The following is a 14,590-nucleotide window of genomic DNA, read 5'->3' on the forward strand; positions in this document are numbered from 1 at the left end:
ATATGACATGTTTTTACATCCAATGACCACTTTAATAGCAATGAATATAAAAAAAAATAATGTAACATGGAATAAAGGCACATCATACCTTTGAACATCATACACGATAACACCTTAAAAGAGTTTGTTAATGATCTGTTGTCATTGTAATTGTAGGACAATATTGTTGTAATGACTATTTGATGATTACTTAACTGTAGACTACATTCAGGTTGTGTCTAGTTCTTGGTTGAAAATGACAGCCGTAAGTGGTCAAAAATACATACCAGGATACATTTTCAAACAAAAACTAGACTCTCGATTCAGAAATCTAAAAAAAATTCACAAAGTTGACTGTATCTTTCAGAGACTTCTGATTGGCCAATTTGTCAAAATTAGGAGTGCACTTGTAGCTGTATTTAAAATTCTAGCTTTGGAGCAATGACCTTTTGCACTTGATACCATAAGAAAAATCAAGTTCTTCAGAAAATAGATTGAAGAAAATGTGGACTTCTACAAGGCTGGTTCATCTTTAGGAGCAATTTACAAACAACTAGAGGCACTACTGTACCTGAGGGTAACTGTATAAACAATTGTATGCAAATATGCTAATTTTGGGACCACACAGGTCTTGCATTGTTCCCAGTGTTAAACAAACATCGGTCCAAAGGTTAAACTGAATTGGTAAAGGCAGATACTAAAATATATACCAATTTATTTCACCAATAATATTGGTATCAAAATGTTTCGAGACTAATCCTGTTAACAAGTAAGTCATTTATTTAACTATGTTTACACTATCACCTTCAAAATAGTCCCCTTGCACAGCAATACAGCGCTCCCTACGTTCCTGCCTCCTCTGGAATGTCTCCTGGAAGTCTTCTTTTCAAAGCGTGTAAAGTACCTTCTGCGATTCATGCTGGATCTCTGCAATGGTGTCAAAATGGAGACCATTGAGCCGGATCTTCATCTTCGGGAAGTGGGTGAAGTCCGCATGAGCTCAGTGACTGGGTGGAAGTTTGTGTTTGTTCTAACTTGCTGTCCATGAGGAAATCGCAGAGGGGTTAAAGCATGTGGTCAGATTAGCAGCAGTTGCGCAGCTTCGGCTGTACACAGAACGATGTCTTTTAGCATACTGACTTAAGAAGGTTGGTGCTCCCTGTGACTGTGTGTGGGACTTTGTGCTGCCATCTGTTGACGTGCTGTTGACGTGCTCTTGAAACTTTTTACTACCACCAGGTACATCCACCATTAAGAGACTTCTGCATTGTCATAGCCTGAAAAGCTGTCAGGCCAGAAAGACACCCCATTCTCCAAGACTTGCTCAAAATAATGCGGGCTAAAAAGTGCAGTTTAACACACAGCTGAAGACCAAGCCTTTTGGAAGAGTGTCCACTGGTCATATATAACAAAAAATAACTTTAGATTGAGGGGTATGTAAGTAGGTATTTTCAAAGTATAAACATATTTGCTAGTCTTTGGCCTGAGTTCAGGAGCTCAGATGTAGCAGCTTGGTGTGGCTGGAATTTGAGCTCATGACCTTTGGATCCTCAGACGTTAACCACTAAGCTACCACTTCCTTTACCACTGTCACTGCATCAACATTTTTTATTTTTGAATAGCTACTCCATTAATCAAAAGGCTGTTCCCCGCTGGACTGGGATGATACCTGTGGACAAGGTGGCGGCGCTGCAGTGCTTGGCTCAGAAGCTCAGAAGTGCTCTGGAATGACTGGCCCAACTCATCCAGCTTCTGCTCCATAGAGATGATGCGCTGCTCCAGTTCTCGGTATGAGTTGTTCCAGTTGGCACTCAGGTCACACATGATCATCTGCATCTGTCCAATAAAAGATTAAGACATTTTATTTTGCCTTATAAGGTCTGGTCTGGGTTTGAACTTCTGTAGGGTCAGCAGCATTAAAGTTTAACTGCTCTACACAGTTTTGCAATAACATGCTTCTTTTCATAATGCTTCACTTACTGACTCACTCTGGAGTGGGATTATGGACTGAAAAACCAGTAAATAGTGTTCGGGTATGCTTTTGATTGCAGACTAGATAAGGCTTTAGGCAACGTTTTCATTACTGCGATTTTATTTTCACGTATTGTGCTATTCTAACAGATGTATCTGTATATATCTACCTGGGGGAAGTGGGTGCTCAGTGGTTAACCCATTGGACTTCTGATCGAAAGGTTGTGAATTTAAATCATAACACCCCAACACTGCCAAGCTGCCATTGCTGGGCTGCTGAGGCCCTTAACCCTGAAGTGATCAGTTGTATTATTGAGATAAATTCCTCAGTATAAGGGAGTCTAGTAAATGTCATACACTAAAATGTATTTAAATGAGAAAAAACCCACAAGACTAGGTAAACGTTTTTTTTTTGCCGGACCACCATGTCACACAAGTGTTAAATAGCAATTCAACAACACTGAATCAGTCATTATTTAGAGGGTCAAAAAGATAAACCTAGAAGACTTATAATACATATTTTAAATATTTAGGCAATGCTGTTTAAAAGAAAAAGCTGTCGTAGCATTTACAGTTAGCTAGATAGATAGCAAAACACAGAGCTGGTATTAATACAGGAATTCCCCGGACTTACTTATGGAGTCATCAGAAAGCATCTCCAAAAGAAACTTGAAATATTTAGAAGTTGAGGCATGGCAGGTCAAAACTGACTGTTGTATGTTCGCGAGCAGAGCGAGAAGCATACGGCGCTAGGTTAGCCTGACGTGCGAAACTTGTATATTATTTTTTTACATTATTGTACATATATATATATCTTCTTCTTCTTCTTTCGGCTGCTCCCATTAGGGGTCGCCACAGCGGATCATCCGTCTCCATACCACCCTGTCCTCTATATCTGCCTCTTTTACACCAACTACCTGCATGTCTTCCCTCACCACATCCATGAACCTCCTCCTTGGCCTTCCTCTTTTCCTCCTACCTGGTGGCTCCATCTTCAGCATTTTTCTACCAATATAATTCATGTCCCGTCTCTGCACATGTCCAAACCATCTCAATCTCGCCTCCCTCACCTTGTCACCAAAACATCCTACATGTGCTGTCCCTCTAATAAACTTATTTCTAATCTTGTCCATCCTCGTCACTCCCAACGAAAACCTCAACATCTTCAGCTCCGCTACCTCCAGCTCCACCTCCTGTTTTTTACTCAATGCCACTGTCTCTAATCCATACAACATCGCAGGTCTCACCACAGTCCTATAAACTTTCCCTTTCATTCTTGCAGATACTCTTCTATCACAAATCACTCCTGTCACTCTTCTCCACCCACTCCACCCTGCCTGCACTCTTTTCTTTACTTCCCTAACACACTCTCCATTACTTTGCACTGTTGACCCCAGGTACCTGAACTCCTCCACCTTCTCCACCTCTTCTCCCTGCAACCGCATCACTCCACTGCCCTCCCTCTCATTCACACACATGTACTCTGTCTTACTCCTACTGACTTTCATTCCCTTTCTCTCCAGCGCATATCTCCACCTCTCCAGGCTCTTCTCAACCTGCTCTCTACTCTCACCACAAATCACAATATCATCTGCAAACATCATAGTCCAGGGAGACTCCTGTCTGACCTCGTCCGTCAACCTGTCCATCACCACTGCAAACAGGAAAGGGCTCAGGGCCGATCCTTGATGCAGTCCAACCTTCACCCTGAACCAGTCTGTCGTACCTACTGCACACTTTACTGCCGTCACACTGTCCTCATACATGTCCTGCACCACCCTCACATACTTCTCTGACACACCTGACTTCCTCATACAATACCACAACTCCTCTCTCGGCACCCTGTCGTACGCTTTCTCTAAATCCACAAATACACAATGCAGCTCCTTCTGTCCTTCTCTATACTTCTCCATCAACATCCTCAAAGCAAATAAGGCATCTGTGGTGCTCTTCCTCGGCATGAAACCATACTATTGCTCACAGATGGTCACCTCTTCTCTCAGCCTGGCTTCCACTACTCTTTCCCATAACTTCATGGTGTGACTGATCAACCTAATTCCCCTGTAGTTACTGCAGGTCTGCACATCTCCCTTATGCTTAAAGATCGGTACCAGCACACTCCTTCTCCATTCCTCAGGCATCCTCTCCCCTTCCAGAATCCTGTTAAACAATCTGGTTAAAAACTCCACTGCCATCTCTCCTAAACATCTCCACGCTTCTACCGGTATGTCATCTGGTCCAACCGACTTTCCATTCTTCATCCTCTTAATCGCTGCTCTCACTTCCTCCTTACTAATCCTATCTACATCCTGCTTCACCAACTCCACATCCTCCAACCTTCTCTCTCTCTGATTTTCCTCATTCATCAGCTGCTCAAAATACTTCCTCCATCTTCTCAACACACTCTCCTCACTAGTCAACACATTTCCCTCTCCATCCTTTATTGCTCTAACTTGCAGTACATCCTTCCCAGCTCGGTCCCTCTGCTTGGCCAATCGGTATAAATCCTTTTCTCCTTCCTTAGTGTCCAACCTCTTATACAGTTCCTCATATGCCTTTTCCTTGGCTTTCGCCACATCCCTTTTAACCTGCTGCCGCATCTCCTTGTACTCCTGCCTACTTTTTTCATCACTCTGTCGATCCCACTTCTGTTTTGCCAATCTCTTTCCCCTAATGCTCTCCTGCACTTCCTCATTCCACCACCACGTCTCCTTGTCTTGCTTTCTATTTCCAGATGTCACACCAAGTACTTTTCTAGCTGCCTCCCTCATCACTCCTGCAGTAGTTGCCCAATCATCCGGCACCTCTTCACCACCACCAAGCCCCTGTCTGACCTCTTCCCTGAACCTCACACTACACTCTTCCTCCTTCAGTTTCCACCATCTTATTCTTGTTTCAAACCTTACTTTCCTCCTCTTCTTCTTCGCCTCCAAAACCATCCTACAGACCACCATCCGATGCTGTCTAGCTACACTGTCCCCCGCCAACACCTTACAGTCTCCAATCTCCTTCAGGTTGCATCTCCCACACAGAAGATAATCCACCTGTGTGCACCTTCCTCCACTCTTATACGTCACCCTATGATCCTCCTTCTTCTTAAAATACGTGTTCACCACTGCCATTTCCATCCTTTTAGCAAAATCTACCACCATCTGCCCTTCCACATTCCTCTCCTTAAAACCATACCTACCCATCACCTCCTCATCACCTCTGTTCCCTTCACCTACATGCCCATTAAAGTCTGCCCCAATCACCAATCGTTCTTTCATTGTACATATATATATATATATATATATATATATATATATATATATATATATATATATATATATATATATATATATATATATTTTTACAATTTGTCGTATTGCTCTCGTCATCGTAAGATCAAAAAATCTTTGAAAAAAAAAAGCTTAACCTTCATAACTCGTCTAAACCATCTTTATAAACAAACGGTTGAGATAAATGAATGCAGGACACCTTACATCCTTGTTTACTTTTTTTTTTTTTTTCAAGTATGTCACTGGTATCACTCACAGCTTGACCTTTTAAAATGTACAATTTTAACAGCAGGCATGTGTCAGTCAGCAAAAATAAGCGGTGGTCCAGTAAAAAAACACTACATGTACTATATATACACTATATAGTATACACAGTCAAAACTTTATAAACACATGGAAAATAGTGCCTATTTAATGATAAAAAGTTTTGTGGCATCTATGAAATTCAATAAAACTATAGATCATACAAATGAATTCAAAATTGAATAATTTGTTTAAAGCGTTTATGTCAACCTTAGAGAGGTCCACCATCTCACTTGTGTAGTCCCTCAGTTTCCTCTGCTTCAGCCGCAGATGACGAAATCTACAAGTGGAAAATAAAGGAGGTTCACTGAGGTTAACAGGCAAAAACATCTCTAACCTTAAACATTTTTAAAATAACTTCTATTCTCAGGAAAAGTTGCTCATGTCAGTTGCTGCTGATGACTAAATTTGTATGATCAATGAGATTAAGCTGGACAAAGTCTTAAATATCTCTTGACATTTCTGATATTGTGTAGTATTTTAAGGCTTGTCTAACTTTGGATGATAATTCAGTGTTTCAGAAAGTAGAACAGAAACCAATATTGCAGGGTGGTTGTAAGGTAACTGCTGAAGCAGGCAGAATTGGCTGGCCTTGGAGTGTCAACCAGATGAAATAGTAGCCTTCAAAATAAAAAAAAAAGGAACCATAAAAATAAAAAAGGAAATGTACCGTAAACACAAAATAAGGAAATTGGCCACCTATTCTGACCTTTAGCTCTTTATCCAAAAGTCTAAGATGTGCCTAGTGTTCTTTCCAGATTTTTATTTCCAGATATTTTCGTGTGCCGGACGACTAAAATCCCTCCACCCTCATAAATGAGCGAAAGCACACACTCGCATGCTGTCTGGCTCAAATGTGTATGGAAAAGTTTTGAAGGCCAGTTGCCTTTGCTAATGGTTTTAAACACCGGTTCACAAATTCACACGTCTGAACTTCCTGTTCATGACTTAACTGAAGCCTGGCTGATCTCCTTATCAGCAGGAAGTTGCGGGTGCAGAATGTAAACAACAGACTGTAGACATCCAAAGGAGAGAGTACTATTTCAGTTAGTAACATTAAGGAAAAGGGGACAACGCGTGTTAGAATCAGTTGGCGAACTTAGATCTTACTGAGGAGGGTTTACTTGCACTGATTGCCAAGGTGTATCTTGATAAAGTGATCCAACCCAATAAACAAACAGAAGATAAAGGGATAAGGAAAATAATTACCAAAATATAGGTTCACACTGCAACCTCCACCATGCTCTTGTTCCCCAATGATTAAACAAGAAAATCTGAACAATCATATTCGTTTATACCAATACAGACCTTTGTGTGTGTAGAATGTGATGTTGCTAAATTTGTAGCAGATTAGGCGAGTTTAAGGTTACTTACATTCGGATGGCTTCCAGCAGGCATCTCTGGTGGCGTCGGTGCTCGCTGTGCTTGTCCCTGGCCTGTGTGGTGCGGTGGAGAAGCCAGCATTCCCTCAGCACGTTTGCAGCGGCGTTGCGGATCTTTAACGGCACAGAGTCTGCTTAGCGTTCAAAATATTGCACCTACATTTTTTGCACAGCACTTTTTAAAATTTACTTTAAAACAAACGGTGGATTCAGAATACAAAATCCAGACTGTCTGTGGGGGGTCCTCCCTACTACTACCATCCTGAAATAATGGGTTATCTCTCACTGCCAAATTCTGCTCAATTGTCACTGCCTTAAAAAAAAATAAAAATAAAAAAACTCACACTGACTCACTTTTAGCAACCACTTTATCTTGGTCAAGGTCACAGAGGAGCCAGAGCTTATCTGAGGTACACTGGTTGTGATGTCATCCTATCGCAGGATACCATATACACACACTAATTTATAGGAAATTCTTCCCAGGAAATTGTCTTTTTATTCTATAACAGAATTTCCATTACTTCAGAATACTGAAGGGCATTCAGTATGTTCCACCATGACAATGCCCCTGTGCACAAAGCAAGCTCCATGAACAAGTTTCTGAACTTTTCTGAAATGCACATTGTCTCAAAGCAGCTTTACACAGATAATGTGGTGATAAAAATGATTAAGATGTTATTTAAGTGTAAGTTTGTCACTGATGTGGCAAGAAAAAACTCTCCGAGATGGCATAGGGAATAAACACAGAGCACTAGGGTCTGATTTCTCATGTTTGTGTAGGGTGCCTTCATGTTTTCTGGTCCAAAAAAAATGCCAGCAGACTGGCTATGATTAATGAGTGTGTGAATAGTGTTGTGCAATGGAGTGGTGATCGATGCTGGTTAAATTGTGCCCAGTGTTATCTGGATCCATTGGAAAAACCTGACCAAAAAATTTAATGGGCTGAAATTTTTATTGGTGAAAATAACGGAAAAAAAACCTTTTGCACTGATGCATATCTCTAAACGGTTACGTCTGATACGAGTTACAAAAAAAAAGGTATTTACACTCGCTAATGTTATATGAGCAGAACGAAAGGAAATAATCATAAAAATATTTGTTCTAAGAACAGGATCCACAACAGAATGAACATGTGGGTTACATTCCTGAGGTTTACATCTTTTTTCTGGTCTTTGATTCTATTCTAGTCCATGCCATCCTTCTGAGAGCACCATTCTAACCCAGGCTGCTCATTATGATGTCACACCCTCACTGGCACTGGAGTGCTGTGGTGTTTGGATATTATTAGAGCATCCAGATGTCTTCCTTCAAATCCGTCAGGGTAAATCACTGATGGTGGCAGCTAAAGTCCACAGGACACACATACACACGGCAATTGCAGACATAAGGATACAACCTGTGACAGGATGTGACACTTGGCAAATCATGAATTTAACCCTTAGACATGCAACAACACATCAACAATAATAAGAAATCACCTTATGTAACTTGTGTAGTGTATTTCTGACCAAGAAACACCTGACCAACACTAACATTTGGCCGCTTGAGGTGATATACACTTCCTTCCTTTTAATTTTTTAAATTGGACTGTTTTCATCTATGGAAACTCTCCCAGTATCTTCCGCCAAGTGTGTTTATTTTCGGGCTTCTCCTTCCCTCTGATAAGCAAACAGATGGATCCTGTTGGAGAAGTGTAACACAGTGCACCCATCCTTTCAGCATCAACATACCCCACCTTCTACTGTCCTCTGTCATAACACACGCTAGAGTGCACACGCAGACGTGTGCACACCAGCGCTTGCAGTTTCCTGTCCACCGCTTAAAACCACACTCAGACTGACACAAGTCCTTTTCCTGACAGCGACCTGATTGCTTCCTGCCTTTGACGCCTTTTGGACACCATTACAAAGATTTTAATGCTTTTTTTTTTGCTCCTACACTACGGTGCCTTTTGGAATGTGCTTTTTAAGGAAAACATTTTGTCTAAAAAAAGCCTAATAAGCATAATACACATGCATTGTGGAAAATAACACCTGCTTCATTTGTGCCACTTTATACCATCTATTATACCATCTATTTATACCATATCTATTGAAACTATATACTGATTATGTTTCCAACTCAAGCACTTGAGAAATTTTTAAAGGTATTGACAGGTTCATGAAGGCAATCAAAGGATGGTTGAATAACAGGGACTGTTATTCCTATGAATAATGTTCATATAATGACTATAAAAGATATGTACATTTATAAATTATCTGGAAGTACAATATTTATTACATTTAATATGTAGTGAGGTGTGATAGTGCCAGTGTCACGTCACTGAATGTTACATCTGTTTTATGTTAAGTCATGATACCGATTCAAGTCCTTGTTTTGAGAATGGAGGGAAAGTGTTGCATTGGTCGAGGATGGAGGGAGCATGGTGGAGTGATAAAGGATCTAGGTAGCGTGGTGCAGTGGTAGGGGATGGAGGCAGTATGGTGGAGTAAAAAAGGGGGGAGGGAGCATGGTGCAGTGGTTAATGATAGAAAGAGCATAGTGCAGTAGTTAAGGATGGAGAGAACATGGCACAGTGGTTGAGGATGAAGGGAGAGTGGTGCAGTGGTTGAGGATGGAGGAAAAGTGGTGCAGTGACAAAGGAGAGAAGAATTGTGGTGAGGTGATAAAGGATCTATGTAGTGTGGTGAAGGGGTAGAGGATAAAGGGGGTGTGGTGCAGTGAAAAAGGGGGGAAGGAGTGTAGTGCAGAGGTTGAGGATAGAAGGATAGTGGGAGTGTGGTGCAAGTAAAAGAGGGTGGAGGGAGTGTGGCGCAGTGGTTAAGGGTGGAGGGAGCGTGGCGCAGTGGTTGAGGATGGAGGGAGGGTGATGCAGTGGTTGAGGATGAAAGGAGAGTGGTGCAGTGGTTGAGGATGGAGGGAGGGTGGTGCAGTGGTTGAGGATAAAAGGAGAGTGCTGCAGTGGTTGAGAATGGATGGGGAGTGGTGCAGTGGTTGAGGATGGAGGGAGAGTGGTAAAGTGGTGTAGGATGAAGGGAGTGTGGTACAGTGGTTGGGGATGGAGGGAGGGTGGTGCAGTGGTTGGGGATGAAAGGAGAGTGGTGCAGTGGTTGAGGATGGAGGGAGAGTGGTGCAATGGTTGAGGGTGGAGGGAGAGTGGTGCAGTGGTTCAGGATGGAGGGAGAGTGGTAAAGTGGTGTAGGATGGAGGGAGTGTGGTACAGTGGTTGAGGATAAAAGGAGAGTGGTGCAGTGGTTGAGGATGAAAGGAGAGTGGTGCAGTGGTTGAGGATGTAGAGAGAGTGGTGCAGTGGTTGAGGATGGAGAAAGAGTGGTAAAGTGGTGTAGGATGAGGGACTGTGGTACAGTGGTTAAGGATGGAGAGTGGTAAAGTGGTGTAGGATGGAGGAAGTGTGGTACAGTGAAAGAGGGTAAAGAGAGCGTGGTGTTGTGGTTTAGGATAGAGGGAGCTTGGCACAGTGGTTGAGGATGGAGGGAGAGTGGTGCAGTGGTTAAGGATGGAGGAAGAGTGGTGCAGTGGTTGAGGATGGAGGGAGAGTGGTGCAGTGGTTGAGGATGGAGGGAGAGTGGTGCAGTGGTTGAGGATGGAGAAAGAGTGGTGCAGTGTTGAAGGATGGAGGGAGCGTGGTGCAGTGGTTGAGGATGAAGGGAGAGTGGTGCAGTGGTTAAGGATGGAGGAAGAGTGGTGCAGTGGTTGAGGATGGAGGGAGCATGGTGCAGTGGTTGAGGATGAAGGGAGCGTGGTGCAGTGGTTGAGGATAGAGAAAGAGTGGCGCAGTGGTTGAGGATAGAGGGAGAGTGGGGCAGTGGTTGAGGATAGAGGGAGAGTGGCGCAGTGGATGAGGATAAAGGGAGAGTGGTGCAGTGGTTGAGGATGGAGGGAGAGTAGTGCAGTGGTTGAAGATGGAGGGAGAGTGGCACAGTAGTTGAGGATGGAGGGAGCGTGGTGCAATGGTTGAAGATGGTGGGAGAGTGGTGCAGTGGTTGAGGATGGAGAGTGTGGTGCAGGATGAGATAACTCCTGTGAGGTAGAGGCTTACTTACTTTTTGCAAGTATCAGTTACAGTTACAGGTAAACATAGGACCTTCGAAGACCTTCCTCACCTCTTTAGAGATTTGGATATCCATCATGAAGAAGTGAACATGTTTCTCTCCTTTGTTTAGTGCCAGCTTCTTCGTCACAACTGCAACTAACATAGCTGTGCAAGCCACACCCTGCCAAACAGATGCACAAATAGCAGGTTATTACCTCACGTTATCCCTTTGATTCCCAAAGCACTGCTGAATTTAAACCATCGCACCAAGATACATCAATTCAGAAGTAAAATAGCACAGTTCAGGTTTAGTAGTGCAGATTATCTTTACCTGTTCCTCTCTCCGGCTTGCGTTAGTGAAAGAGAGGAAAAGAAATATTCACTTAGTGTTATGAAAATATACAAGCAGGTAATTCTTTCATGAAACATTTCATTCAGCATTCATAGAGACATGAGTACAACAATACAGCGACCTCTAAATCTCCTCCTTCTTCGGTTTTATTGCCGGGCATGACTAAGCGATATCTGATGGAGCAATAAAAGGCAATTTAAAATGCTGTCTCCAGAAACAATTATGAAAATGTTCTAATTTCTGGTTGTGACAGAATGCTACAAAGGAGGAAGCATATCCTTCCTGGGATCTGTCCGCACACTGTGCAAAGGATACAAGTAAAGTGATCACCTCCCTAAAACAGCTGCCACACATCAAACCACACCCTTTCTCAGGCTCAATATTGACTCATCACACACACACACACACACACACACACACACACACACACACACACACACACACACACACACACACACACACACACACACACACACACACACACACTACTATTATCACACATACTCTTTGGGTCAATAATTCCTTATCAGCTTACTCAGAATCCTAACCAGGCTTACACTGAATCACTGTGGATCGATTTAGGCACATTTCTGTTGTGTCTGACAGCCTGAACTGGATGGTAAATCCTGTATCACTTATACAGTGAGAGTGTGAAAATGATGTCTGATAATTCCACTCAGTTGACCTCATGATCAGGTGTGGAAATTTATAAACAATTTAAACTTTCATTACAGAACTTCTGTACATGAGTTGCTATCATGCTACTTTTTGGAATAAATAATTGTTTTTCCAGGATAAAAGAAAAATGAAAATGTTGATTAAATCAGTTTTAAGAACCTATCATTTTCACAGCCTTACATACACATATGCACATAAGACATTAGCTAGCTTGATGATCTAGAATAGAAAGACAGATCATTTGATGCTCGGTATAGTGAGTAATGGGCAACTTCGCTAGAAAGCTAACTAGGTAGCTAGAAGCATGTATGAGTTATAAACTAGCAGGCTTACTATGCAAAGCTAGCAAGGTTTTAACCGAAGATTTTTTATGCTAAAGTTATTCCGAAACATATACAAACAATATACAATTCGAAGTACTGTGACGTAAACAAAATCATATGCATCTAAATTACAACACTATTGTTTGGTTGGAGCAAAAATGCTTTACGCCATGTTGTTCAGTGGACCCTTATTATTCCTAATAAACCGAAATTTGCAGCAGTGAATGCGTTTGTGACTCATTATTAAAATGTACTGATTTTTTTATGCATGTTGTTAGTGTGTACTGCTTACACACATTCAGAAATTCCATTCGTTATACGTTTTCCATTGAAAAACAGTGATCTAGAATTGCTGCTTGTGGCTTAGACCTTTAGATTGATGTATAGTTAGTCATGGTTAAACTTCTCCCGTATTATTTAATCTATTGCTAAACATTAACACCTCCGAACAATGAGATATCGGTCACGTTGACGTGGTGCTGAAGGCTAAGGAGTTAAGTTAACCAACCAGCTAACATTAACTTTTTAATGGACAAAAGAGGTGGTCCACCATTTATCAAAGCTCACTAGATAAGTTTGTATAATTGCTAAAAATGCATTGGCCAGATATGGTATGTCTTGATGTGGCTATATAAAATACCTGAAATATATGGAACCTTTAATTGGCAAGCACATATAACATAACTATGTTAGTTTTGTCCTCTTTCTGTAAGCTAGATAGAGGAGTAAAGAAATGTATATTAACAATAATGTTCATGAACCAATTTAAAAAAAAAAATTAAACTAATCTATTCAATTCAGTTTGTATATTTGTATACAAATGGGAGGAGGGGTTGCACAGTGGTTAAGATGTTGGAATTCTGATCAGAAGGGCATGAATTCAAATCCCACCCTCACTAAGCTGTCATTGCTGGGCCCTTGAGCAAGGCCCTTAACCCTAAACTGCTCAGTTGTATGAATGAGAGAATTGTGCATTGCTCTGCATAAGGGCATCTGCCAAATGCCTTCAATGCAAATGTATAGCACTTTTAATTATGCACATTGTCCCAAATCGGTTTTAAAAATTAAGTCGATTACGAATATACATTTCAGCATTATAAATTCATCACTATAAATTGATCCCCAATGAGTGAGCCACTGTCGACAGTAGCAAGGCAAAACTCCCTGACATTGTATAAAGAAGAAACTTTGAGAGGAACCAGACTCAAAAAAGGGAACCTCATTCTCATCTGGGTGACACTGGAGGTCCATTCCTTATAGTTCCATTATTGTTGAGCTTATCACCTGTCACTGATGAATTTTTGAATGAGAACACTACTCTTAGAAATATTAATAGACCCAAGGCATTGTAGCAAACCATCTACATTAATCACAGTTCAAATCCATGATCAAATCATGGTTCCTGAGTTAACCTTCACAGTAACCTCATGGATCGTTAGTGTTAAGAAAAATTATCAAATAGAATTGAGAGAAAATAGAACATTCAGATTCCCTGTGTCAACTGTAGAAGTGAACAAAAAAAGTACTCTGAAAAGTATATACTCGAGAGTTTTTTTTTATTAAACAACATATTTACGCTTTTGTTTCTGGAACGCTACTTTGACGTGTGTGAGTCAGGATCTGAAACACACCTCAGAAGCTAAAGGATGTGACTTTGCTGTAATCAGCATTGTGGTTGTTGCTTGGTAACTGTATTTACATGCTGTGAGCTACATAATGCTAAACTAGTTAGTTACTACTTTAACTAAGAAAAACATCCCATTAATTATATATAGACGATGGACAATAGGCGATGAATAGTGGTGATACATGTTTTGTTTCTTATTGGTGGTTCAGCACGCAAAACTGCACACTGCTTGTCAGCATTTTCAGACTGAGGTGACTTGTTGCATCATTTCCCTCTGGATAGTGCTGCAGGGTGAACCCTGATCAGATTTCTCTCTTCGTACAAGGCAATTCAAATGTTAGATTTAATAATCCCCAAATTGTTTGTGTCTGCATGTATAACAGAGACCTTATGTTTTCACTGCTGCTAGCCTCTGATCCCACGCCTTTGTCAGGGTCCTCTGAGACCCCCCCCCCAGTGTTGTGCACTAACCTGTCAACAGACCAAGGAGATCTAACATCCTTTTATGTTAGATGTCAGTGATATTCTGTTACAGGCTTTGGTGTTTTTTGTTGCCTTCCCTCTATAGACCCAGGTTATAGACTCTCCTATGGAGGGGTTCTTCTTTTCACACAGTTGCCATCTGACAGTGTGTGTATAT

General features: G+C 41.5%; 1 protein-coding gene across 1 annotated transcript in view; it reads right to left on the bottom strand.

Moving 5' to 3' along the window:
* The window catches only part of kcnn4 (potassium intermediate/small conductance calcium-activated channel, subfamily N, member 4), a 58,469-nt gene that overhangs the window by 7,218 nt on the left and 36,661 nt on the right, over positions 1-14,590 (bottom strand). The window contains exons 5-8 of the mRNA XM_083537836.1: positions 11,041-11,151; positions 6,909-7,030; positions 5,745-5,814; positions 1,649-1,815 (exon numbers count right to left, since the gene is read on the bottom strand). Of these exons, the coding sequence (XP_083393962.1) occupies positions 1,649-1,815; positions 5,745-5,814; positions 6,909-7,030; positions 11,041-11,151 (470 nt within the window). The remainder of the gene's footprint in view (positions 1-1,648; positions 1,816-5,744; positions 5,815-6,908; positions 7,031-11,040; positions 11,152-14,590) is intronic.

Source organism: Silurus aristotelis (assembly GCF_946808225.1).
Source record: "Silurus aristotelis genome assembly, chromosome: 1".
In the NCBI taxonomy this organism is placed as follows: domain Eukaryota; kingdom Metazoa; phylum Chordata; class Actinopteri; order Siluriformes; family Siluridae; genus Silurus; species Silurus aristotelis.